The sequence below is a fragment of the Osmia bicornis genome, chromosome 13 (assembly GCF_907164935.1).
Source record: "Osmia bicornis bicornis chromosome 13, iOsmBic2.1, whole genome shotgun sequence".
Taxonomy (NCBI): Eukaryota; Metazoa; Arthropoda; class Insecta; order Hymenoptera; family Megachilidae; genus Osmia; species Osmia bicornis.
In genome coordinates this window covers 6,378,914-6,403,476 of record NC_060228.1, presented here as the reverse complement: position 1 = coordinate 6,403,476, position 24,563 = coordinate 6,378,914, and the positions used below count along the sequence as shown (strand labels likewise).

The window sequence follows — 24,563 nt, the reverse complement described above, 5'->3', positions numbered from 1 at the left end:
TTGCATTTAATTATACGATCCAGAAGTTGCTGTATCAAGAATGTGGCATGCAGGGAACTTTTTCGATTAATCGTGTATTGAATCGGAAATTTAATTTAATGCTTTAATTTAGTTCAGTAAGATTGAGAATTTATTTCTTGTTTTATTTTTAAATTATTGGATTGAACCAACACTGTATTTTCAAAACCTACGTACTAAATAAAATAACTTCCATTTAACCATACTTTCCAATATCTCACCCCCAAAAAAGTCTCAAGAAAGAACTTATTTACACTCGCAACATTCTTCAAATCCTCCCTGCTGAAGAAAATAACTCCCCCATTTAACAATACTTTCCGCCATCTCATTTCCAGAAAATCTCCAAAAGGTACAGAGAAAAAAAAAGGAACTTTCTCCCCCATTTACCGAAAAGGTTCGAGCGGCACATTTCGCGAGACAGGTGCGAGGCAAAAAAGCTCGCCTACCCCATAGAGACCGACCCCTGAAGCAATGGTAAATCACGCATCAGTAGAATGAGAAAAAACTCGTGCGTCTGTTGTATGGGACATCACGGAGAAAAGCTTTTGCCCGTTAAGGAAAACTCTTCGTTAAATGGACGACGACATTTTCCACGAAAAAGAAGACAGCCTATTTTGCCGCGACTTTTGTCGAGGGTTATTCGATAAGTGGCATTCTAGGGACCGGTAGAAGGGGGCACGTGTTATGTGTACGCGTATAGGTACCGCGCCCTTTTCGAGGACCTCGAAAGCGAGGGATTTTTAATGTCTCGACGAGACGAAAGGAAAGCATGGCCGGATATATCTATATCGGTTCTCGAAACTCGAGAGTACGGAGGGGGTGGAAAGAGGGTTAGAAAGGGTGGGATCGGGTCGAAGTAGACGGGAAAGGGGGGGTATGGAGTGTGTAAGTACGCCCCTTTACGTCTGGTCTAGGGATAAAAAGCCAGGCCTGCCAAACTTTCCGTTACTCGAGAACCAACCACCCCTGCGGGGGTCGTCCTTGTCCTCATCGTTGCTGTGCACTTACATCCAACCATTTTCCTTTCTAATGTATGTTTTACACCCTGAGGAATCTTGTTAATCTTCAGGAAGATGTTCAGAAGATATAAAAATTTTAAGGGGTGGAATAACCCCCTTTCTCCCAAGAATGCATATAATACAAAATGATGAGATTCAACAAAATTGATCTTGTATATTTTTATTTTAAAATTGAAACCTTCAATTGCAGAGAAAAGCATATTTTACAACCCTTGAATATTCTTTTTTATCGTCTGTTATAACTGTAAATTACGAAGCGTGCAAATGTACGAGAAATGAAACAAGTATAATTTTATACTTCCAGTTGTTCCAAAAGCATAAAAGCCACGATAATAAATCTTTCAGGGATGGCCTCGTGTAATTTAAATATCTTTTTTATTTAGCCCGGCTTCTATTATGATTCGCGAGTTGCACATCTTTAAATATGTATTACAGGCATCACGATTGTATCCGCTGAATTAACTGTTCATCGAAAATAAACGAAAACGTTAGCCTGGAGCGATCGTTAGTTAAAAATTAAATAACCAATTGCAAATGTGTACATCGGTGATGGAAAGTTCAGTTAAATAAAATATTTATTTGATTTAAATGGAACAAAGGTAAAATAATGAAAGACATAAACGCCTGAGGGTGCAATTTTTAGATCTTTTCATTCTATAAAGAAAGACGTACTCGATCACCGTAAAATCCACAAAGGGCGTTTCCATAAAAACGGCGAATTATCGATTTCTTTTTTTAGCTCCGATGCCTTCGTAGAAGCGTGTCAAACGATAATTAAGTGGTTCGCGTGTCGAGGCACTCCCGTGAGAAAAACCGAGAATCACAAATTAACTTTAGAGGCCTCCTTCGAGGCTCATGGCCGAGTTTCACCCCGTCCAAAAATGCGAACAATCACGAAATTTGAATAGCGATTCGATCGATTCGACCTGATTGTTTCCCTTTGATAAATGGTCCATAAGTAAATTGATTCTTAAATCGAGCTAATGATACTGCAGACGATCACGAATACTCATCATTGAGTGTCTTAGGTAGCTTAATATAAAAATGTAGCAAAGGGGTTAAAATAATAATTGAACTATTGAACTATTTGAACCCCCCAATCATCTAACTATAAGTTGCCCAGTTTATTTAAATAAACAGAATCTGATTTCTAAAATAATTGCAATTTTACATTGCTTATTTCACGTACAATACATTCAATAAATGGGGTATTTGGTAAGGTCCCGGGTCGGTTAAACAGGGTGGTGTTCGCCAAGCGAAGTCCTAAAATCACAGGGTGAAGGAGGAAAAAAACAGCCCTAAATAATACCTCGGAGGTCGGGGTAATTTATGGAGATCCGATAAAACAAGGGCAACGCTCGTTAAATAAATCACGGGAATCGATGCTCGTCGTGAGGGATTAAAGCGACAGGGTCGCGCAGACGCGTTTCACCGCTTCGGATCGGCCACGATTTACGAGCCACGTAATTATTACGCTCTATGCTTCTTTGTGCAACAATCGCCAAGGAAGAGATTGCAGATTTACCGTAATTGACGCGTGAACCATGATTTTAATCGTAAATCTTTGGGTTCCCACCATTGTTCACGATTGTGTTCGCATCATTCGCCCCCTCAAAATCCTGTAAAACGTTTATTTTTAACCGATTTTCACTTTCACTACTGCGTTCTTGACCGATTGAAGCGAAGTAGGACGATTACAGACATTTTAATCCTTTCGCATATAATTAGCAATAAAATTTAAAAATAGACACTTGGGTATTTTCTATATTTATCGAATTTATTTTTATAGACATGATAAATTGTGTGGTGTACCAGAGTAAACGCTGCTCTAATTTGACACAAATTCTATTTGCTATCTAATGCACACCGGTGGCTCACCAATGCTATAATTGCGAAAGGGTTAACACGTTCACTGCCCTGGGCGGTCGTTAGTGACTGGCGCTCCAAATTTAGTCTAATGAAATAACTGTAAACTAGGAAAAGAAGAACTATTTTAAATACCATTCACTATTAATATCTAAGATTATGCTGACTAATAAAATAAAAGTACGAAAAATGTTGAACATGCTTTGCCACGTTGTAACAATTTTCAACACTCTTACAGCTAATAATGAAATGTAATTCAGCGTTCTATTGAGATCTCATTTCAGATGCTGTTTAGAAAGAGTGTCCCGGACACTTGTATAATTGCCGGATAAAAATCGAAAACATTAGATCTATCCGTTCCCTCGGTGTCCTGGCCCGCACAATGGGCGGACATTTTAATGGAGGGAAATCGAGGATAGAGATCGAGCACGCGCAACGATTGTCCGTTTTCTTTTCTGGCTTTTTCGCTCGACTTCGAAGCCGAAATAGACAGCAGGAAATGAATGTTGTGATTTAGCATTGTCCGACTCGATTAGCGGTTATTCATTCGTACGCGAGCTAGACGAATGCAATTGCTGTCCATTCATTCCCCCTCTGTAGAATTGGCATTTAATTATCGCTATCGCGTCCACCTTGTTATCCACTTACTGTTGCATACATTAGGCGAAAATCGCTGACGATTCGCGACAAATTCTTTTTATACACCGCGTGCGATTTAACCGACGACCACCGTAAATAACTAATGGAACACACAATTTTCTTGATATATCGTTCAGGTGACAAAGCACTTTGTTCGAGGGCGTGCATCTGGTGAATTTAAAGGGAATTTTCTATGATGTTGGTAGGGAGAATATATTGCCTTAGAGTTCATGAATTTGGAATAGCAGCGTGAAGAAGTTTCTGTGGAATTACAATAGAAAATGTAATCTTGTGTCATCCCTATTATGCTTCTATCATATCCTAATACCATCTCGTCATTATAAAAAAAAAAAGTTAGCTAAGAAAAGAAATTTTTAGAAGCTAATAACACCTCGAGTACAAGTTTTGATTAAATCAAAATTGCTCGTGTAGCTTTCCTTGGAAATGAAAAGGTATGAAACCTCGTTTCCACACGTGTTCTCCCTATCGTTAATTTTCATCCGAGCTGCTGAAGGGTTCGCGATCATCCCGGCGCACGTTCAGGCAAATGTATAAAAATGTAGTAAAAGATCTGGGGCCACCGTAAAATTATTTCTGAACCTCGTAAACAATGGATATTCGCGTCACTGGACCATCAACGTGTTTCACTCCCTTCGCCTCGCGGCGTTGCAACCCCTGCGAAGCTGGAAGGGTGAAATGGGCAATAAGGACGAGCTGGAAGGGGTTGAGAAGCTGACTCGTAGGAAAAAAAGAAAGAAGGAAAACGGGTGGCTAGATTCAAGAATAATCTGAGCGGAATGATACGGAATCGTCGACGAATAAACCCGACATTCTTGCCAGAAAATATTCGGAAAAAACAACTAAATGTGGGGTGGAATTTGTCGAATTTTTGGAGGTTAAAATTTGAAGAGCTTCTAATTAAAGCGAACGAATAATGAAGGTAAATAGTGAGAATACAAAATGAGAATGTTTTTTCAAAAACGTAATTACTGTGCTTTTTTGTGTATTCCAACTGTCACCTGAATTACAATTCGATCACAGGTGGTTGTTTTTATATAATTTCTTTTTATAGTCCTCTGTTAATTTCAGTTAAATACGATGCACGCGATGCATTTTACAATCGATAATTAATTTGACGTCAATGAATGTAAAATTAAACATGACGATCGATGGAATGAAAAGTGATCTTTCCTTTTAAACATTCTCATCTTCGTGTAAAGGGATCTATATGAATAACACTTCGATTTTAATAATAAACTAACTTTCAACTTTGATATATTCCACCAAAACAGAAACTTTAAAATTTCGCAATATACAAAATCTCCCATACATCACGCATATAGAGCACCCTATTCCTTTGCGCCCCAAAGTGTCAGTCCTGTCATCGTAAAAAGGGGTTGATTTGAATATAAAAGGCCACGAAGGCGCGATTAAAACGATAAAACAATGGCCGAACTCGTTTTACCCTCGCCTTTTGCCAGCTTCAAGCGTTTGGATCTCCAAGATTTCGTCTTTTTAATCCGGTGTTAAGCTCCGTGTATGAAGGCGACTGGTCGGAAATCTGGGTGATTAGAGGAGAAAAAGTCGGGAATGAAGTTTGAAGACGAATGGCAGAGAGTAATATAAATAAAACGTTAGGGGATAAACGAGGGAGCGTAAAAAGTAGAATTTTACGCGACGAAGGGAAGTCTTGGAGCGGTGCTTTCAATGAGAAAAGCAGCCGCAAAGATGGAGAAAGATATGCTAGATTGTAAAGGAGGTACCGTGCTGGCTATAAGAGAATAAGCTGGCTGAAAAGGAAAATGAACAGGACAGGAAAAATCACGGTGCGAGCTTCGAGCGGAGATGATAACGATAAAGGAGGTTGGGAGGTGGTGAAAGGAAGCGAAAGATAGATGAGAATTAGTGTGTCGTTGCACGTAATCTAGATGGTTTCCTTCGTTTTTTCTGAAGAGGAAAAATCTGAAGCGAAGCGTAACGGTGTCTGCAGGTCGCGCGAAATGGAGAGGGTTGTAAGGATGAGGGAAAGCATGGAAAGTAAGGAACCAAAGGGGATAAGAAGTGGAAGCTTGGGGATTATAGAGTAAGTAGTAGGGAATAAAAGTGTACCGTATGTGAGATAACTCTGTTGTGTGAACCTTTCACGAATACCTTTGAAAAATTCATGTTTCTATTTTAACAGTCGGGTTATTCAAACAGTCTAATTTATGTGTTACAAGGTACACTTGCAAAGAAGTTAGAAAATGAATTTTAAATTGGAAATTTTACTTAGCTTTTCTTTTTTCTTTTTAATTTTTCATTTATTTTAACCAACAGATTCTCTTTATTTTAATTGAAATACATTAAACAATAACCAAGACTTCAGAAAAATACACGTTTCTTAAATTTCTTAAGTCTGAAACTCTTTTCTCCACGATCCTAATACGAGTTCACACAATGCTTCCTTTCATCTCCGAAATATAAACTGAAGACAATAGGAAACAAAACGACAAACGATCGTCGTGTCGCGGAATTCGCAATGTGCAACGAGCGTCGCGCGGCTGAAAAACAAGAAAACTCGACGGGAAAGTCGTTAACGAACCCCTCGACGAAACGTTATTGCACCACGGCTACGAACTTTCCTCTGGCCAGTGTTTATTATAAACGACGAGTTAGCTCGTTCCCTGGCTAGCTATGAAAGAGTTCCCGGAAAATCGTTATCTTCCGAAAGTTTCTATCGGATTCGCACCACTTGCTCGGGCATCGTGTTCGAACCACTCGGAGGCAAACGGTACCCTCCATCCTGGGGTCGTTAGAAACGAAGAACGAACGAACGAAGCCCCTGTGAGAAGGTACGATTTTATGAGAAAAATCCGATTAACCTTTCGATTCCCTTCGATCTTTCTTTCCCGTTCAGGGATTTGGTCTCTCGGTTAATTCGAGCGGAAAAATCCTTGGTTGGATTAATCCTTGCTCGATGGGTCATTTTCTGGTACCATTTTGTCGAGGAAGAAATATTGTGTACTTTGGAAGAACGTATTTTTATCAAATGATATAATTCTTATAAAATTTAGAAATGCAAATTTTCAATAAAATTGTATTAGCATATTAATACCATGGATATCTAATCAACAAATTTCAGAAATAATTATCCCAAGGACCACTCAATATTTATTATAATTTAATTTTCCCAGGTACCCAATGCAGAATGCTAAATGAAATAAAAAGAGATTTAAATGAATGTACCTCTTGTCCCACGAACATCGCAAATATTCCAAACTACAGTGTCTAATTAGTTTTCTCCTAATTGAATTTCAGAGAGTTAATTTCATCTTCTGAACGATGCTTCTTCGACGCGACCAGGTCGTCTGTACGTTTCGATAAGGAAATCGTAGCAGTATTTTTAATTAGACCTGCTTAAGTGACTTTCTCACAATTCCTCCGTCTCTCGCAGTGGCCGTTTTTTTATCAATGGTAATTCGACGTCAATTAATCTCGATCGGACGTGGCCGATAAAGGAAAATGGGAGGTAGCAAAAGCAGGGCGGAGAAGTTTTATTCCGGCGGAGGCCAGTTGGGAATTCGCGAGCATTATCTCGACGGTGGCAAAGCTCTCGCGAAACTGCTGAAGAAAAGCGGGAGTATTATCGTGGCTTCTGCTCCTTCGCGTCGATAATGTTGGTCGAAGTTCGATTTTTGAGAAGTTTGCTAAGCCGAGGGAAGGCAAAGTATCGTTCGTGTCGGTTGCTTCTTCTTCTTATTTTTCTCCAAGAAGGATTTCAGCCTCTCAACTTTGCTGAGGGGCTAATTTTTTTATTGTTGCTTTAAGACGATTCTCTCAGAAATACAAGAATTTACCATTGTCTTGGAAATTGGATAAATTGAGGAACGTGAAATGTCATCATCGAATCACATAATATTTCACAGCAGAGTAAATTCATTTTAAAGAAAGAAGAATCATAAAAATTTCATTTCAATTCTCCTACATGTACCAATCTTTTTATCCCAACACATTTTTTGCACTCATCTGCAGAAATGAAATAAATCATCTGCAGAATTTAGCAATAAAGAGACACACACGTTTGACGAATTAATTATCGAAATCTACGAACGATTAAATCTGTGCTCATTCGCGTGATTTACGCTCGTTAGCCGGCAAATTAAGCGAATCAAGTTCCTGGAGGATTTCTAGATATATATATTAATATACGAGAACGTGACGGTCGGTTTTTCGGTTTTCCTGGACGCATTCGAGCAGAAAAATCACGATGGACGCGAATTCCATACGGACCATGTCCGAGAATGCGTTTGAAAATTCCACGGAAATACCACGGACGCGCTCGTTCCGCTCGTGTAACGCGTGTACGTGTGCAAGAGGATCGTTCGTATGCATCCGTAATGCGAGTAACGTGTTTGGATAGAACGAGGAAGAAGAGAAAAAAAGGGGACGCGATTTAACCCCTTCCCATCCCGTTTGATCGTGCTCTTCTCCCTTCGAGCAATATTGCCTTCGCATTGAAATCGTGAAACGAATCTCTTGCCAGCTGTTAATTAAATCTGTCATAAACCTCTGTTTCTACTGCACTGAACGCGAAGATGCAGGTGTAGAAATTATTTTAAAGTGAATTCCTAGAAATGATGTCATGAATGAAATTAGATTTGCAGTTCCTTGAAAGGATTAGACTCGACAAATATAGAATTCTTAATTTTATTAGTAAAGTAATTAACTCTCAATAGGTAGGTTTTGTTAATGACCTGGTTTTATTTAAAAATTTTTCCAAAATTCTATAACTATTGAAAATTTTAATAGTTCAAAAATTGACACCTCCTCGTCTTTGTTTGTTAGAAAAATTAGCATTTTCCCAAATTTCCTGAATTTCCTATCAATCAAAAATCACAGGGTAGTTCGATATAGGACGATAGTATTTGATAACAACCACTTTCTAACTTCCGTTCGTTCCCGGGACCCGATCAAAGCAACAAAGATCCACCCCCCAAAGAGAATAACTAAATTCCTGTTTTAAAGCAAGTAGTCGCGTCTGTCAGGGCTGTCGTTCACCCGTTCTCACGGCAGACATTCGGAAAACAAAGGCCTAAGAATATCGAAGAAATTCCTTGACGTGTTTCTTCCTGATACGTGTTCGCGCATATTGATACGCCCGGAGGAAACGCGTTTGCAGCAACAACAACACCCATCCACGTTGCTTTTAATCTTGTCCTGCTCTACTCGCGTCGCTTCCGTCAGGATGTTTGAAACGTCTTGACAGGATGCAAGATGCAGCCTGGAGCCTTTCGTTAAGCTCCATTCTCTCGCGATAGGATACGCGTTTCTTTGGAACTCTACTTTCGAAGGAATTTTGAAAATTTTCAGATAATTATAAACAAAAATTGTCTACTATTACCTGGCCAAGTTTAATTGGTTACTGTTTCTTCTACTAAAAAAGTATAGATAGCTTTAAAAATGTGGCAGCAATTTTAAAAGCGGCCAATTTTCCACCCACGTGCCATTTTAGCCAAAATACCTCGAGTCTCGTTTGTCGTATGCATCGTATGACAGGCAGTGTCTATAAATTTTTCACGAATGTTGCATTTCAACGTGGAACGCCAGGCTGGACGTAATTTTTGCATAAAAATTGACGCGGAACCGCGAGTGCCCGCGTCGAAAGATTGAAGCGCAAGCCCGTTAATATTCCGTGAAAAATACGGGCTTAAAAATGTATACAAGCGCGGTGAAATGTTGAATTACATTCGAGATTGACCGGCTCACCTCCTCGAGTCCATACCGGCTTTGTTTCACGTTCGAAAATCGGTCGAGCCTTAAATTATAACATGCAAATCGAACCCGACGGATCGAACGACGATGTAGATCGATTCGTTGATCGGGATTCCTTCGTGTTACATAAAAAAATATTAAGTTGGTGAAACAACAGATACGCCTATTATAATTTTTAATACAATTGAAATAATTTTCATTATTTTATTTTGATACAAATAAGCTATTCTGCAGATCAACGATTATTCAAACGTTTTAAAATAAAGATCATTTATGTTGCAAAACAGAATGCATAAAAGCGAAATTTCACATGAAATTAATTACCGGATTGTTCAATTGGAAATTGGAATTAATGAAGGTTCATAAATGATTCTCTTTACGAAATACAATCGCGATACAACGAATTATTATATTACTTTGTAAGGGGTGTTAAAAATTGAATATATCGGCACAATAGAATTATGATAGCTCGTCAATGATACGTATAATTAACTAATTAACCCCCTTTGTTCCGTACGAATTTGCTTGATCCAAAAAGTGATTTTCATTTACCCTCAGTGGTGAAGTTCACGAAGATGCGATATCGAATTCACGGGAATTTAATTAACAGGGATGAAAATGAAATTTGTTGAAAGTGGAAAATTGAATTGAATGGAAATTAAATTGCACCATCTTGTCTATTGATTATCGTTTGTCATCATCTGATAGATACTGATATTAAATTAATAATATCAGAGAAAAAGAAGAGAAAAGAGATTTAACGCTTAGGGAATGATTTTTGATTTCTATAATTAACAAAAAAATTAATCCTTTAAGGGGTTGAACTACCTTAGACTAAAGAGGATGGCCCTTAAACTAATGATTAACTTTAAAAAATATTTTCTTGAAAAGTATAAAAGATAGGAAGAAAATATTTACAGGGATTTATAAAGTGAAGTTTCATCTAAAATTTCGGATGTTAAAATATAAAAAGTGAAACAAAATGGCCATTCAGGAGCTAAAATAGAAGAGTCCTGTACTAGAAACATCTCTTTTTACCTTGAATTTCTCTTCAACCTTTTTCATTACCCCCGTAACAAACAAGAATAGTCTGAAAACAGCCATTGGCCTATGAAAAGGCAGCTTTACGTTTGTACAGACCCCAGCACGAAATCGATTCAAGAATGTCGAGTCTCGATTCGTTTTTTCATCGGTGTCGAACAGCGATATCTTAGCTGCGCCCACGCTTTCTCACGCGTGCACGGTACACGATTGCGACTACCCGCGAACAAAGAGACGAAAACAGCGTGAAACTGAAGGAGAAAGAGGAAGGAGGCGAGTAATTAAGACGTCCACTAACTTCTCGGTAGGTTTGTATCGAACGCGTTATTAGTTTCTTTGTGTCTGGCGATCGGCGTCGGACGGATCTCGTGCGAATAAAAAGAAGAACAGTGGCCTCCCTTTATTTCACCACTCTTCTTCTTCTTCTTCTTCCTCTGACCCTTATTGATTCCCCGGGTTTGTTCTTTGTAGCCGCGTGATTATTAAGTTGAGTTACCTTTACCACGCTTTTGCACGCTCGATGGAAGATTGCGCCCCGTTTAATCACGATGTTGGGCGTTGAAGATTAAAGAAAAAAGGTGGAAGGACCGATGGTCGTCTTAAAAAGTAAAGGCTGCACCCTACGAATCGATTGATAAATTTGCAATAACCCTTCTGTCTTTATTCTTTGTTCGACAAAGTTCCCTTTTCTTTTTTATCTTCCCGTTAATTGATTAGTTCGGTTCTCTTGATTGTTTCTTTGTAACCGAACGGTCACTGCCTTCGTTTACTCTTCCCATTCACTTTAATTACCTGAGAGTTGATTTTTATAGGAGGATATTGTTCGATTATGGCGTTCTGAATTATTAATGGGGTGGTTTGAAAATATTAATTAAAATTTTCCTTTCGAAAGTTTCCAAACAAAATTCTTCGTTTTCTCGAGAGTTGCATTCTGATGCAACTTGCATCGAGATGCAGGTTCATCGGAGGGATGAAAAATTCAAGCCGTTTTTAATTGCATCGCGAATGATCGAATAAAGGGTAGATTTTTATTTCATTGTCATTAACGAGCGATGAGAGATACGCTTGTAATTGAAGCTCACCGATCTCGCAAATGCCGCAGGCCCTGCACCGGTGATAATTATATTTATTACATTTAGCAAGCAACGCGATTAATCCTTCATTCTCGACGTGGACGAGTAATCGTGAGAAAGTGATGATACCGATGGACATTCGAGCTTTTTCAACCACTTCCGTTTGTATCATCGCGTTCTCGGATCATTTTCAATGTAAGCATGGAAGGAAAATTATGAGCAAGCTTCCAGGTTCGAGTAATTAAAACGTCCAGCCGAGACTCGGTAGCCCGGTAATTAGAATGATTGTCTGTGCATAAATCAATCAAACAACCGCGAAGATCGAAAGCGTTTCCACGATGATTATATTCGTCTTTCTCGAGGCACGCCTCTCACTTGGACGTGGCTTGACCCCACTGACTTCTGCCTGGCCCCCATCTTCCATGGGGCTACAGAAGTTCTTACCCGCCTCCGTAGGCAATATGTTTCACTTCAATTTCCGGTCCCTGGCTCTTGACGAGCAATTTTCACCAACGTTAGCATTAGACGCGGTTATGAAGAAAATAGAATCATTTTGGAGAAAAAATGATGAAACAATATAATCGAACTTTGGAAAATTTCTTAATAACTTCCTGATGATGGACTTTGAGGGTATGAAATTCCACAGATCGAGTCGGTAGTTTTCATAATTAAATTTAAAGAAGAATCCATACATTCTTCACCGCAAGAGATGAAAAACCATTCCCGTTAAGAAGTTCAACGGACACGCGTAATCGGCGTCGAGGAAGAGTAGAAGTTCGAAGAAGAGAGCGAAGGGAAAAAAGCGAGGCTCTTAGCAATCTTCGATCCGCGCCAAACTACCGGTGCAAGTGCATTACACGTTTCATATCCTTCAATCACCGACGTCGTCTTTTCCCACCCACGATAGACGGCGCGCCTAGTTATCGCCGCGAGCATGGAAGCCTAACGGGCACCCTTAACCCTTTATTTTCCAACCGTTTAATTGCACGATACACATGCATCGGCCGCGATGAACTACGGGCGATAGAAAGGAGACAAAGTTCAAGAGCGTAGCAGAAGGAACGATAGGGGAAGTCGAGTGCATGTAAAAGGAAGTCCTCGTCCTCGGCGAACGGCCGGCGCGTGACCTTTAACCCGAATAACGAATCGACTTGGCATGGACAGCCGATCAAGCCTGTCTATCGCGACTATGTTGCAATCCTCCTTCGCGTTCGGCTCGCAGAAATAATAGCAATAATTAGCCAACTACCGAGTAGAGGTGGATGTTAATTGTACGCCGCGATCGCGAACGTCTAAGTAAAAATACTTAGAGAATTTATTTTTTTTTTTTTTTTACCCTCCACGACCACCCTATTCGAAGATGCAGCGGTTCTATCTGATGCACCGTGAACGTTTCCTGGATGAGGAGATATTGAACGGAGAGATGGATGTCTGAGTTGGATGAAAGGGAGATGGTTGATTAGATTGATACGCTGTGGGTGTGGGAGTATTCGTATAGCAATCAGGTTCCAATAATATTTCGTAATATTCTTATAATCATAATCGTTTAGACTATGATTTGATGTATTATGGAATTATTGGATTAAAAAGAAAATAGTGAAACGATAGAGAGCTTAAAATTGAAAAGGGGTCGAGTGCAACTTATGAGTAATAATTTATCGCGAGAGCGAAATTGAAAATTCAATTTTATTCATATTATATGTGCATTCATTTTCATGAAAATTAATTAACATTTTGCAATGGAAATTAGGAAGAATGTGTTAATTTTGCAGAAATTATTTGGGGGGATGAATTCATTGTTTCAAAATCTGAAATTCTTCGCTATACAATTTTATAACGATTCTACTTTGAAGAATAATTACTGGAAACCTCAAACAGTACACCGTTTCTTTTTAAATAAAGATTACGCATAAGAGAAATTAGTCGATCTTTAAACTGTCACAAAGAACTCGAAATTTCATGTAGCGCTAAACGGGTTGAACAAAAGATTTCGAAATAAAACGGCGAGCATGAAAGAGGCAAGAACAGGAAAAGCGAGATTGTCGCAAAAGGGAGAAAAGAAAAATTTCAACCTAACCCAAAGGACTACGAACATGGTGCTCGTTAATTTCACGCTGTTGGTCTTTTTCAACCTGCTCGCGGCAAAGTGTGTCAGATTTTTATAAAGCGACTAGAGAGAAAAGAATCCAACCTGACCCACGTTCATGTTGAGCATAAATTAAAAACTAAACAGTTTTATTAAATTCTCACGCTTGTTGAATGTAGCACAAAAGTCAATCAGAAAAGTTGCATATAGAATTGAATTGGGGATGGATCCAAGGAATGGTAATGAGAGCAATCGTTTTCAAAAATTATAGAATTTAAAATAAAATTGCAATAAGAAGGGGTTAATAGAAAGGGTTAATTTCTTCTGTCAGACAATCGCTTTGAAGCAACATTAATGGCTTTAAAATAAAACGTGACAGAGTGCAGAGGAAGGAGGAGGAAAGATAATCGTATAGAAAATCGAGCGAGCACTCGAGGGAGAAAGCGTTCAAAGCGTAAAGACGTAACAAGTGAGAGATACCATGTATTTTAAGCTTCGCGTGAAAGAGCTGTTGGATGGGCACGAAAGAACGGCTATTTACACCGGCGTTTAAAAAAATAAAAAGGAAACAAGACGTGAGAGTGTTTCTTACGATAATTATGCAATTCAATTACACAATCGACGAATTCCCGTGGAAGGAATTTCCGTTGCCCGTTGTTGGCCACCGATTGTTAATTGGTTGGTAGACTTTATGAATTAGCAAGGTGTAATTAGAACTGCGGTTATTCATAAATAATCGTAGGTAGGAAAAGCTTTTAAACCTTCGTACGAAAAAATGTCACTCTACATTTTTTACTAACTTTTTCATGCAGATTCACCCCTTTCCTGCTAATATCTCTAAATTGGAAATACTGTATAATTATCAAAGAAACTTCTAAACCCCAATAATATACAGTATTCGCGTGTTTCCTTCCGCGTTTCAAAAGAGTTCCCTGCCAGAATGAATCACCGAAAGGTTCAAACTATCTAGTTTATCATCATCAAGCGATTACTGTTATTCACTGTTCGGTCCCGGTATAGCGCATCCTTTTTATTAGACAAGCGAGCGTAATTCTAGCGGGTAGACGATGCGGTGATCGTCGTTGTGGTCGTTTCAGCGAAAGCTTGGTCGGCTCTGAGATTTAATTTGTGACCCCTTAACCGCGACCATGAACGGTAAGCTGGACGGTCAAGTCTGCGAGAAAATGAACGCAGCTGCTGAACGCGAGAGGAAACGAGCTCGCGAATGACGGGCGTAAATTTTACTTTGTAACCTCCGTCTAGCTGCCTACCATCTGTCCGCGCTTCGAAATTAATCGTCGCGCCCTTCTCTCGAAATGGCAAACCCAAACGCGGGAAAAATAAAGATGAATAACGAAAAAAAAAGAGGGGGCGCGACGAAACGCGGTGATTGCCGATTAAAATTTGACGAGTCTCGAAGCGAGCCACGTTTGTCGGTGTAAACCTGATGTAAATATTTTATTTCGCGTGGTTTGCGCCACCGTTTCATCGTTGCTACCTTTTTTTATTTGGATGAAACAGGTTAAATAATAAATTGCATGCAAAAAAGATATTAATCTCACATGCACTGTTTGTATACAAAATAACAAGACTGTTATATATTAAACGTTGATCATGTTTCCGACGACTGGAGTTTTATATGTTGGAAAAATAATTATTAAAAAAACGATGTAAAATTTACTCCATCCGAGGGTGAAATAAAAAATGCCCTGATGTTCGTTTGTTTGAGTAATAAAAATTAAAGTGAAGGAATAAAAATGCAGTACCTGTTATTTTGCTATAGTTCTCTGTCGTCGAATCATGCAACCTTCCAAGTTTCGAAATGTCAATAGGAAAAACTGGGTGCAAGTTTCACAATACCTTTCAATGAAAAACGTTCCATTAACGATGGAAGGCAAGCTTTCGATCCTCGGCTTACACGCGTTCCCCTTCGAGCGAGCAACAGTTGTGCAATCGAGTCGAACACAATTAATCACAGCGGCGTTACGCGTTTCTTTTGCAGGTCGTGGTGGAGAGTTCGACCCTGGCACTGGAGTACGGCGACCTGGAGATCGATCCAGATTCCCCGGTGAACCCGGACCTGTTGTTCGATTCCCAGCTGATGCACCTGTACGTCATGACAGAGAAAACTGTGTCCAAGGTTAAAGTGCAAGAATGCTCGGTGTACAAGACCTGCCTCGACTGTCTGGGAGCGAAGGATCCTTACTGCGGTTGGTGCTCGTTGGAGAACAAATGCAATCTTCGGAGCGATTGTCAGGACGCTGCGAAGGATCCTCTCTATTGGATCTCGTACAAAAGCGGCAGGTGCACGACCATCACGACCGTCACACCGGATCAACTCCAACGCACGACCGCCAGAACCCTGGAGCTGGTGATCGAGAATCTGCCGACGCTATCCGGACAATTCCTCTGCGCTTTCTCCACCCTGGACAAAACTCTGATCACGAACGCCTCGAGAAAATCCTTCGGAGTGAATTGCACCACGCCGAGAACCGACTTATTACCTCCGATCCCGCCGGGACAGCACCACTTCACCGCAAAATTATCCGTCAGGATGACGAACGGGCCTGACCTCGTCGACACAAACTTCACCTTCTTCGACTGCAACACCTACAGCTCCTGCACCCAGTGCGTATCCTCCAGCTTCCCTTGCGACTGGTGCGTGGACGGGCACAGGTGCACCCACGACACGGCTGAAAATTGTCGCAATGACATATTAGTCACAGGAGTTAGCGTAAGTAGACTTATCATCGATCATTCCGCACCTGTCGATTGCGAAACAATGAAAGAAAATTGATTTGAAAATGTTACAGAGGATGGGCCCAAGTTACAGAAGCGGTCCAGCTTTCTGTCCAACGTTGAATGCAACCGGTTCCCCGGAGATCCTGGTCTCTTCCGGCGTGAAGACAGTGATCAAAGTCAAAGTGCACATCATCGGGGTAAGAACTGCTATCATCAATTTCACGCTAATGCCGTCGCATTAATTCCCCGACCGTTTTCACGTGTCGTTAGTGGCTCTTTCAAGTAAGGAATCATTCCCTTCAGAATGATTGACGCTAACCTCTGCGAACGTCTCTTCCAGCAATTCATCGTGCAGACACGGTTCGTGTGTCAGTTCAACATAGAGGGTCGTGTGACCAGTGTGAACGCTCGTTTACTAGCCGACACGATTTACTGCGAGGAAACTGAATTTTCCTACACATCCCGTGCGGCGAACATCACCGTACCTTTCGCTGTGATCTGGGGCGGTTCGAAGCCCTTGGACAATCCGCACAACGTTCACCTGGTGATCTACCGTTGCCGGGATATGGCTGAGAACTGCGGAATGTGCCTGGCTCTCGCGCCTAAGTACGACTGCGGATGGTGTCAGAGCACTGACAGATGCGAGGTGAAGGACAACTGCGAACGAGACGCAAGCATGTGGTTAAACAGCAATCAGACCTGTCCGAATCCCGAGATACGCTCGTTCGAGCCGATGATGGGGCCTTGGGAAGGTAACACGAACGTGACCATCCGCGGGATCAATCTGGGCAAAACGTTCAAGGTAAGGAGAATTATCTTCGATCGCGTTTTCCGCTCTCGCTTCGATTAACACCTGTCCAGTAGGGTGGGATGCTGGTTGCGTAACTGGCTCGGCAGGAATGGTACGGTAAATAAAGTGGAATAAAAGTTACTTGGCTTTATTTTCAAGAGAACTGTAGTTCAGCTCCAGTAGTCGAAAGTTCTCCATGCGCCAACCTGAAACAAACGCAAAATTATGTTAGTTCAGATTGAAAATTTTGATAACGTTGAAAATCACAAAAAAAGAATTTATTTATTCCAGGACATCTATCGTGGGGTGATGGTGGGTGGAATGCGATGTCAGCCTTACGCAGAGCTCTACATCCGAACGAAGCAGATAGTCTGCCGCGTGGATGGACCCGGTACGATGGAAGTTAAAAAGCGTGGTCCAGTGATCGTGAAGATCGAAGACTTCAGGGGCCAGTCAGAGCACAGCTTCGAATTCGTAGATCCTCGAATCCTTTCCATATCCCCGAAATACGGTCCCATGAGCGGAGGTACCACGGTTAGGATCACTGGAAACTATATGAACGCTGGTAGCACCATCGAGGCGTTCATCGACGAGCTACCTTGTTCGATAATTAGCGCCGAGATGCACGAAGCTCTCTGCATGACCAGCGCCAGTAATCGTACCAGAAACGGCGTCGTAAAGATGACATTCGACGGTGCGTTCCGAATCTACGATGGCTTCTTCGAGTACGTAGACGATCCGAAGATCGAGAGCGTGGAGAGCGGTGTCGCGGGTCAAATGAAGATTCCGAAAGGCATTCCAGCCGGTGGTATTAAAATCTCAGTGACTGGAAAGAACCTCGGTTACATCCAGAGTCCACAAATGTACGTATACTACGACGAGAAAATGTTCGTATCCCAGTGCGAGGTTCACAGCCAGGAGAGCATGATCTGTAAGTCGCCTACCATCGAGGTTCCCGAACACGTGGTGTTGGATGCTGAAAAGCCATTGTTGCTGGAGTACGGTTTCCGCATGGACAACGTGACGGGCGTGCAGAACCTGTCGCGACACGGATTCCAACACTTTTTACTCTACCCGAATCCCATTTACGAGGTGTTCGACGAGGAGATCAAGTATTACAAGAGCGACTACCTGACCATCAACGGGCAACATCTCGATCGTGCCTGCCAAGAATCGGACGTGACCGTGCAGATCGGCAACGCGTTCTGTAACGTCACGTCTCTATCGAGGCAGCAGCTCACCTGCAGACCACCACTGACCCAACCGCCGGCTATCGACGCGTACGGTTCGCCGAACAAACAGGAACTGCCGGAGGTGATCGTGATCGTAGGCGGTACGCTTCGTTACAATATCGGGAAACTGAGCTACGCACTGCCAGCCGGTCTAAACGGGCCCTTATCTAAACCGGCTCTGATCGGCGTAATAGCCGCCATAGTGATCCTTGTGTTCGTGTTCATCGCCTTCCTCATTGCCTACCGACGCAAGTCGACCGAGAGCAACCGGGTATTGAAAAACATGCAAGAGCAAATGGACATTCTTGAGCTTCGCGTCGCGGCTGAATGCAAAGAAGCATTCGCTGAACTGCAAACCGAGATGACTGACCTAACGGGCGACCTGACCAGCGGAGGCATACCATTCTTGGATTATCGTACCTACGCGATGATGATATTGTTCCCAAGTGACGATAACAGCCCGGTATTACAATGGGATAGACCAGAATTGGCTAGAAAGGAAAAAGGATTGCGTCTCTTCGGGCAACTGATAATGAACAAAACTTTCTTACTTCTCTTTGTACGCACTCTGGAGAGTAATAGATACTTTTCCATGAGGGACAGGGTGAACGTGGCTAGCCTTATCATGGTCACGCTTCAGAGTAAGATGGAGTATTGTACGGATATTTTGAAGACCCTTCTTGCGGAGCTGATAGAGAAATGCACGGAAGGAAAGAGTCATCCAAAGCTGTTCCTCAGACGGTAAGCATTTTTATCGTTTTGATAGAGTTAATATATTTGACTGATGTTGCCGATCGTGGATGATATTTCGTGTTACAGAACGGAGAGCGTGGCTGAGAAAATGTTATCAGCCTGGTTCACTTTCCTTTTGTACAAATTCATGCGAGAATGTGCCGGAGAACCTTTGTACGTGCTGTTTCGAGCTGTGAAACAACAGGTTGACAAGGGTCCCGTTGATGCCATCACGTCTGAAGCAAGATATTCGTTGTCAGAAGAGAAGCTGATCAGACAGTCCATCGACTTTAAGCCAATGGTAAGAAACTAGACTACAACATCTTTCACTTAATCCTCAGAAGAATACTTGATAAGTCATTTAACTAATTATTTCTTATCTTTCAGACGGTCTATGTATCAATATCTCAACAAACAGTATTCGTCGGAGGTATGGATCCAAACACGGAAAACGTGCCCGTGAAGGTACTAGACTGCGACACGATATCACAAGTGAAAGAGAAAGCATTGGATACGATCTACAGGGCAACGCCTTACAGCCAAAGGCCCAGGAAAGATGATCTCGATCTTGGTAAGATTCCAATATTTCCGAAATAAATCGCATCCGCTCGATAGGAATGCGAAGTAACGATATCATTGTAATAACAGAGTGGCGGACTGGAGCATCCGGTAGATTGATCCTCTACGACGAAGATTCGACGACAAAGACGGAAGGCGAATGGAAGAAACGGAACACACTGAATCATTACAGGGTACCAGACGGAGCCTCGCTCAATTTAGTTTCCAAGCAATCATCGATCTACAATCTGTCGATCCTTTCGGAGAAGACGGACAAATCGCACAAATACGAGACCCTGAATCTTAGTAAATTTAGTTCAGCTAGCCCTCCGCTATCGCGTGCCACATCGCCGTTGAATCAAAATCACGACGGCGGATTGAAGTGTTGGCATCTGGTGAAACACCACGATTCCGACGTGCGAAAAGAAGGAGATCGTGGAAACAAAATGGTCTCGGAGATTTATCTAACGAGGTTACTAGCCACTAAGGGTACACTACAAAAATTCGTCGACGATCTGTTCGAAACGATCTTTAGCACTGCCCATCGAGGATCGGCTCTTCCCCTCGCAATAAAATACATGTTCGACTTCATGGACGACCAAGCTTTGCAACACGGCATATCTGATCCTGAAGTGGTTCACACATGGAAGAGCAACTCCCTTCCCCTTAGGTTTTGGGTAAATCTCATCAAGAATCCGAATTTCATCTTTGATATACACAAGTCGAACATCGTGGACTCGTGTCTGTCCGTAGTCGCTCAAACGTTCATGGACAGTTGTTCCACTTCGGATCATAGATTAGGTAGGTATCAAATATTTCTATTTTTCATCTCGAACGATACTAATTTACTCGTCGATGTTTATAGGTAAGGACTCACCGAGTTCTAAGTTGCTTTACGCAAAGGACATTCCAGTGTACAAAGAATGGGTAGAACGTTATTACTCAGATATCAAAGGGATGCCAGCCATATCCGATCAAGACATGAACGCTATGCTTGCCGAAGAGTCTAGGGTACGTATAGTTTCCTCAACGTCGATTTAGAACACTAAGAAGACTAATGATCGATCATTATTTTTCTTTACAGTTGCACACGACGGAATTCAACACGAATTGTGCCCTGTACGAGTTGTACACGTACGCGGGTAAATACAACGAACAGCTGATAGTCACCCTAGAGGAAGACGAGTTCTCGCAGAAACAGAGATTGGCGTACAAACTCGAGCAGGTACACAATATAATGGCGGCGGATAACCCCTGATGTACCATGAACTCTATGAAACATATGACAAAGCCCGCCCGCCAAGAGTTACCCTGCTGAATACTCGACCGAAGTTAGGTATTCTCAAGGAAGCACCAAGAGGACTGGCCTATCTTGTAATCGATCGTCTCAGGTTTCCGTGCAAGCCAGTTAACTCAGCTTAGTATGCGAATTATCCGAAGGAAGAAGAAAATTGCACAACGGACCGATTCAAGTTCCAACGGGGGATGTTATAATTGTATACACGAGGACTTGAGTGTTTTTTCTTTGTGAACAAAGTCTTCTGAATCATTTGGTCGCTGGCTTAGGCCAGGTGTGGCGATGATCGCGGCGCATTACCCACGCATAATTGTACATAAGATACCAAAATCACGATTAACTGTAATAGAATTATTGATGTGCGTTCGCCACCGGCCGGCGGCCACAGCCACACAAATGAAAAAACTGAGAAAGATAAGCAAAAGGAAAAGAATTTCTCGCGCGTCAAATCGTGTCCACGATCTTCTACTCCATCGCGTGTCGCGATCGTTGGATAGAATTAAAAATGAAATGAAAAAAAAAAGATCGAAGTAATAGAACATTAGTGATATAAGTGAGTGAACGAATCAGCCGATCGATCCGATAAATTTGTAAATGTGTTTTTTGAAACGGTCGATCACGACCGTCGCTATATCGGGCAATCGGCGATTTTTAACGAAGAAACATTTCCATCCACCGCTACTAGCTGAAATTTTTTGAATTACGAACTGACGAATTTTAATAAATAAGATTAATTAACGATTAACAATGATTAATTAAACAATATGGGTATATTATATATACATGGATGGTATGTCGTATGTATATGTGTACATATATACACTTTATACCGGCGCAAAAGTATGTGTGTATGTATATGCAGTATCCGGAAAACGAGCGCCCGTACAGTATCGGCGAGGACGTCAAATTAATTTCTCATGACATTTTAATCATCACGTAAGAAAAAAGAAAAAAAAGAAAAAAATTAGAACGACGTCGTAACAGCAATTTCCTCGTCCAATTTCTGAACATGAGAGCCTTTGCCAGTCGAACATATCGCCGTACTGTACGTACGCTATACATTACGCGTATTATTTATACTTACATGCATCCAAAAGGAAAAAAAAATGGAAGGAGTCATCCGCGAAATCGGGGACAGACTGTGTATTAGTTGATAGGTATTAATCTATGGACTATGGCCGTGCGCGAGGCCAGCTCGATGTGACGGTTGTGTTGAGTGTGCGTGCTTCCCCTCCTTGGTCTCCAGCTCATTGTCCCATTTTACCATTAATCGTTCGTTCTCATTGTCGTGCATCCATCATCCCGATGTTCACACCTTTATCATTGTCGCTATTTCATATTCATCGGAAGAAGAAGGAGTTAAAAAAAAAAAAAAAAGAAGGAAACGTCAACTCCCCTTGTCCTCGTGTCATCATTATTACCTCTCTATCTCTTTATATTACATGTAGTAAAGATGTTCCATTATCGGGCGCCTCTTTCTCTACTCTTTCTGATCATCCTAAGAAATCCACATTTGTGCCACTCTCTATCTTCTCCCTTGTAATGCTTCAACGCCTCCGTCGTCATGTTGTTGTCACTCTTAATTATTGTAATATATAATGAATAACGATCACTGTTGAGTATTGTCTGATTGTAATACATTGATATTGAATTGATATGAATTGATAATCATTAATTAAAAAGCGTAACATTAAACTTTGTGGATGTAGCCATATTGGTATGGGTGGAAGTTCCACGAAAAATATTTAAAGAAAAAAAAAAAAAGTAACACTGATGCGAATGAGTGGTGGGAAGCCGTTCGCGATGGACAGTGCTCGTAAAAAATAAAAAATAAAATATTCTTTATCGTAGAAAACGTTTTACCTGCGCGTCATTTTTAAGCGAATCGAATCGCGTGTTCGTTTTGTTCGCGTATAGAGGGATCAAAAGAAAAAAAAGAAAAAGAAAAACGACGTGGTCGATTTCGAGAACCCTTTCGCCAAGAATTTTTTACGAATTCCTTGTCTCGTATCTTCCAACTTTCTCATCGTTAAGTAGTACGATCGTTAATTATCATTTTTGCAAACGCACATTATAGGCCCAACGACGGGGTTGTTACAAGACTTGTAGAATTCGCGTAGGGGGTAATTTCGACGATCAAGACTAAATATATTGTAAAAGAATTCATATCGCCGAAGGGGCTCGAGCCAAAAAAGGGGGTCGCCTTCGAGGGTTCTGTCGACGCGAGCGGCTGGTAGCGAATGAGAAACCGTTCGTGTATATGCGTGAGTGTGTCCCGTGCGTCAATTCAATGTGCAGTTGTCAGTGGAGAAAGTATTTATTGCTCAAAAAACATCGGAAGACCGTGTGTGGAAAGGTAAGGCAGCAGGGAAAGGTGCGGAGTTGGTAGGCTACGGGAAAGGAACGGGGGAGGGGGGGTGGAAGATAGAGAGGCGGTGAACGTACGTAAAAGAAGACGAAGAAGAAGCTGAGGAAGAAACGAATCATAGACAGGGTACGGCGTCAAGCTGAAGAAATAAAAAAAAAAAAAAAAACATGAAAAAGGGTGGTGAAAATAAGCTCACGTCGTTCAGTCGCTCTGTATCATTTGCAAAAAGAAAGAAACTAAGGAGAAAATAAATAATTAAAAATATACAAAGGACTCGCAACGCCCTCCCCCGCGCACGCCGACTTCAAATGGTACTAATAAACCCAAAGTGCCTCTGGTAGATTTTTGGGCATAAGCTTGAGTAATAAAGACTACATAGCGTTTACTATAAAAAGCACGACTACGACGCGATCGCTGATTGTAATAAAAATGATGATAATAATAATTAAAAAATGGAAGAAAAAGTGAAAAAGAAAGAATGGAATAGGGGAGGAGATGCAAGAAAGAGGGAAACAAAAATAAAATGGTAACAGTGGGAAGGAGAGAGCGAGAGATTAAAAAAAAAAAAAAAGACAAATTTAGAAAGCAAGGAACGGGAGCGCGTGTAACGAAACGTGTACACGTGCCTGCTTATCGAAACAAAATAATAAATAAATAAACCGAAGGAAAATGAAAATGATAAAACAAGCCGAGAGGCGGGCGGAGTGCGGGCGTACCCAGGTGTACGCGGTGCGTACGCTAATTACACGTTTAGATAGGTATACATATAGTCGGTAGCCTAGTCTCTATGTCAGTGTCTGCCCTGAGTGTCTTTCCCATGGTGTATCCCTATAAAGTGCGTGTACCTTGAACTCCTGGCAAGCAGACGTGCAATTTCCCTAACAATCGTTCAACCACCCTCTTTACCCTATCCCCTGGATTATCAAATTTCAAAGAAAATAAAAAAAAAAAAGAAGGAGAAACCGCCTCTCCCTTCTACCAACATCCTCCTTGCGCCAACTTATCACCCCCTTCCACCACCGATATCATCGTTATTATCATCATAAAAAAAAAAATAAAAAAAAACACCACTCCCCCTCCCTTCTTCGTAAACGCGTTTAACTGTGCTCACACATCACGCGTCATTCGCCACACTACCGATCGGCACGTTTTGCTAAGTGAATATTATTATTGTATCGATGGTTCCTCATTAATTATGGAATGTACGGATCCCAATTTGTAAAATTCGACTAAGTAAGGAGATGTGTATCGCCGTATCGTTCGTGCGTGGCTTGCTGCCCCCCGGCAGTCTACTACCGTGTGTGATGAATCGTGTTTTTTATTTCTTTTAAATATATTATCTTTTAATTTT

At 41.3% G+C, this 24,563-nt stretch overlaps 1 protein-coding gene across 6 annotated transcripts in view; it reads left to right on the top strand.

Moving 5' to 3' along the window:
* The window catches only part of LOC114872594 (plexin-A4), a 239,909-nt gene extending 216,516 nt beyond the window's left edge, over positions 1–23,393 (top strand). For all 6 annotated transcript variants that reach the window (XM_046288434.1, XM_029179938.2, XM_029179937.2 and 3 more), the window contains 9 exons: positions 15,496–16,227; positions 16,307–16,432; positions 16,576–17,037; positions 17,317–18,998; positions 19,077–19,290; positions 19,377–19,560; positions 19,638–20,348; positions 20,413–20,558; positions 20,632–23,393. In XM_046288434.1, the coding sequence (XP_046144390.1) occupies positions 15,496–16,227; positions 16,307–16,432; positions 16,576–17,037; positions 17,317–18,998; positions 19,077–19,290; positions 19,377–19,560; positions 19,638–20,348; positions 20,413–20,558; positions 20,632–20,805 (4,431 nt within the window). In that variant the 3' untranslated portion in view covers positions 20,806–23,393. The remainder of the gene's footprint in view (positions 1–15,495; positions 16,228–16,306; positions 16,433–16,575; positions 17,038–17,316; positions 18,999–19,076; positions 19,291–19,376; positions 19,561–19,637; positions 20,349–20,412; positions 20,559–20,631) is intronic.
* The last annotated feature ends 1,170 nt before the right edge of the window (positions 23,394–24,563 follow it).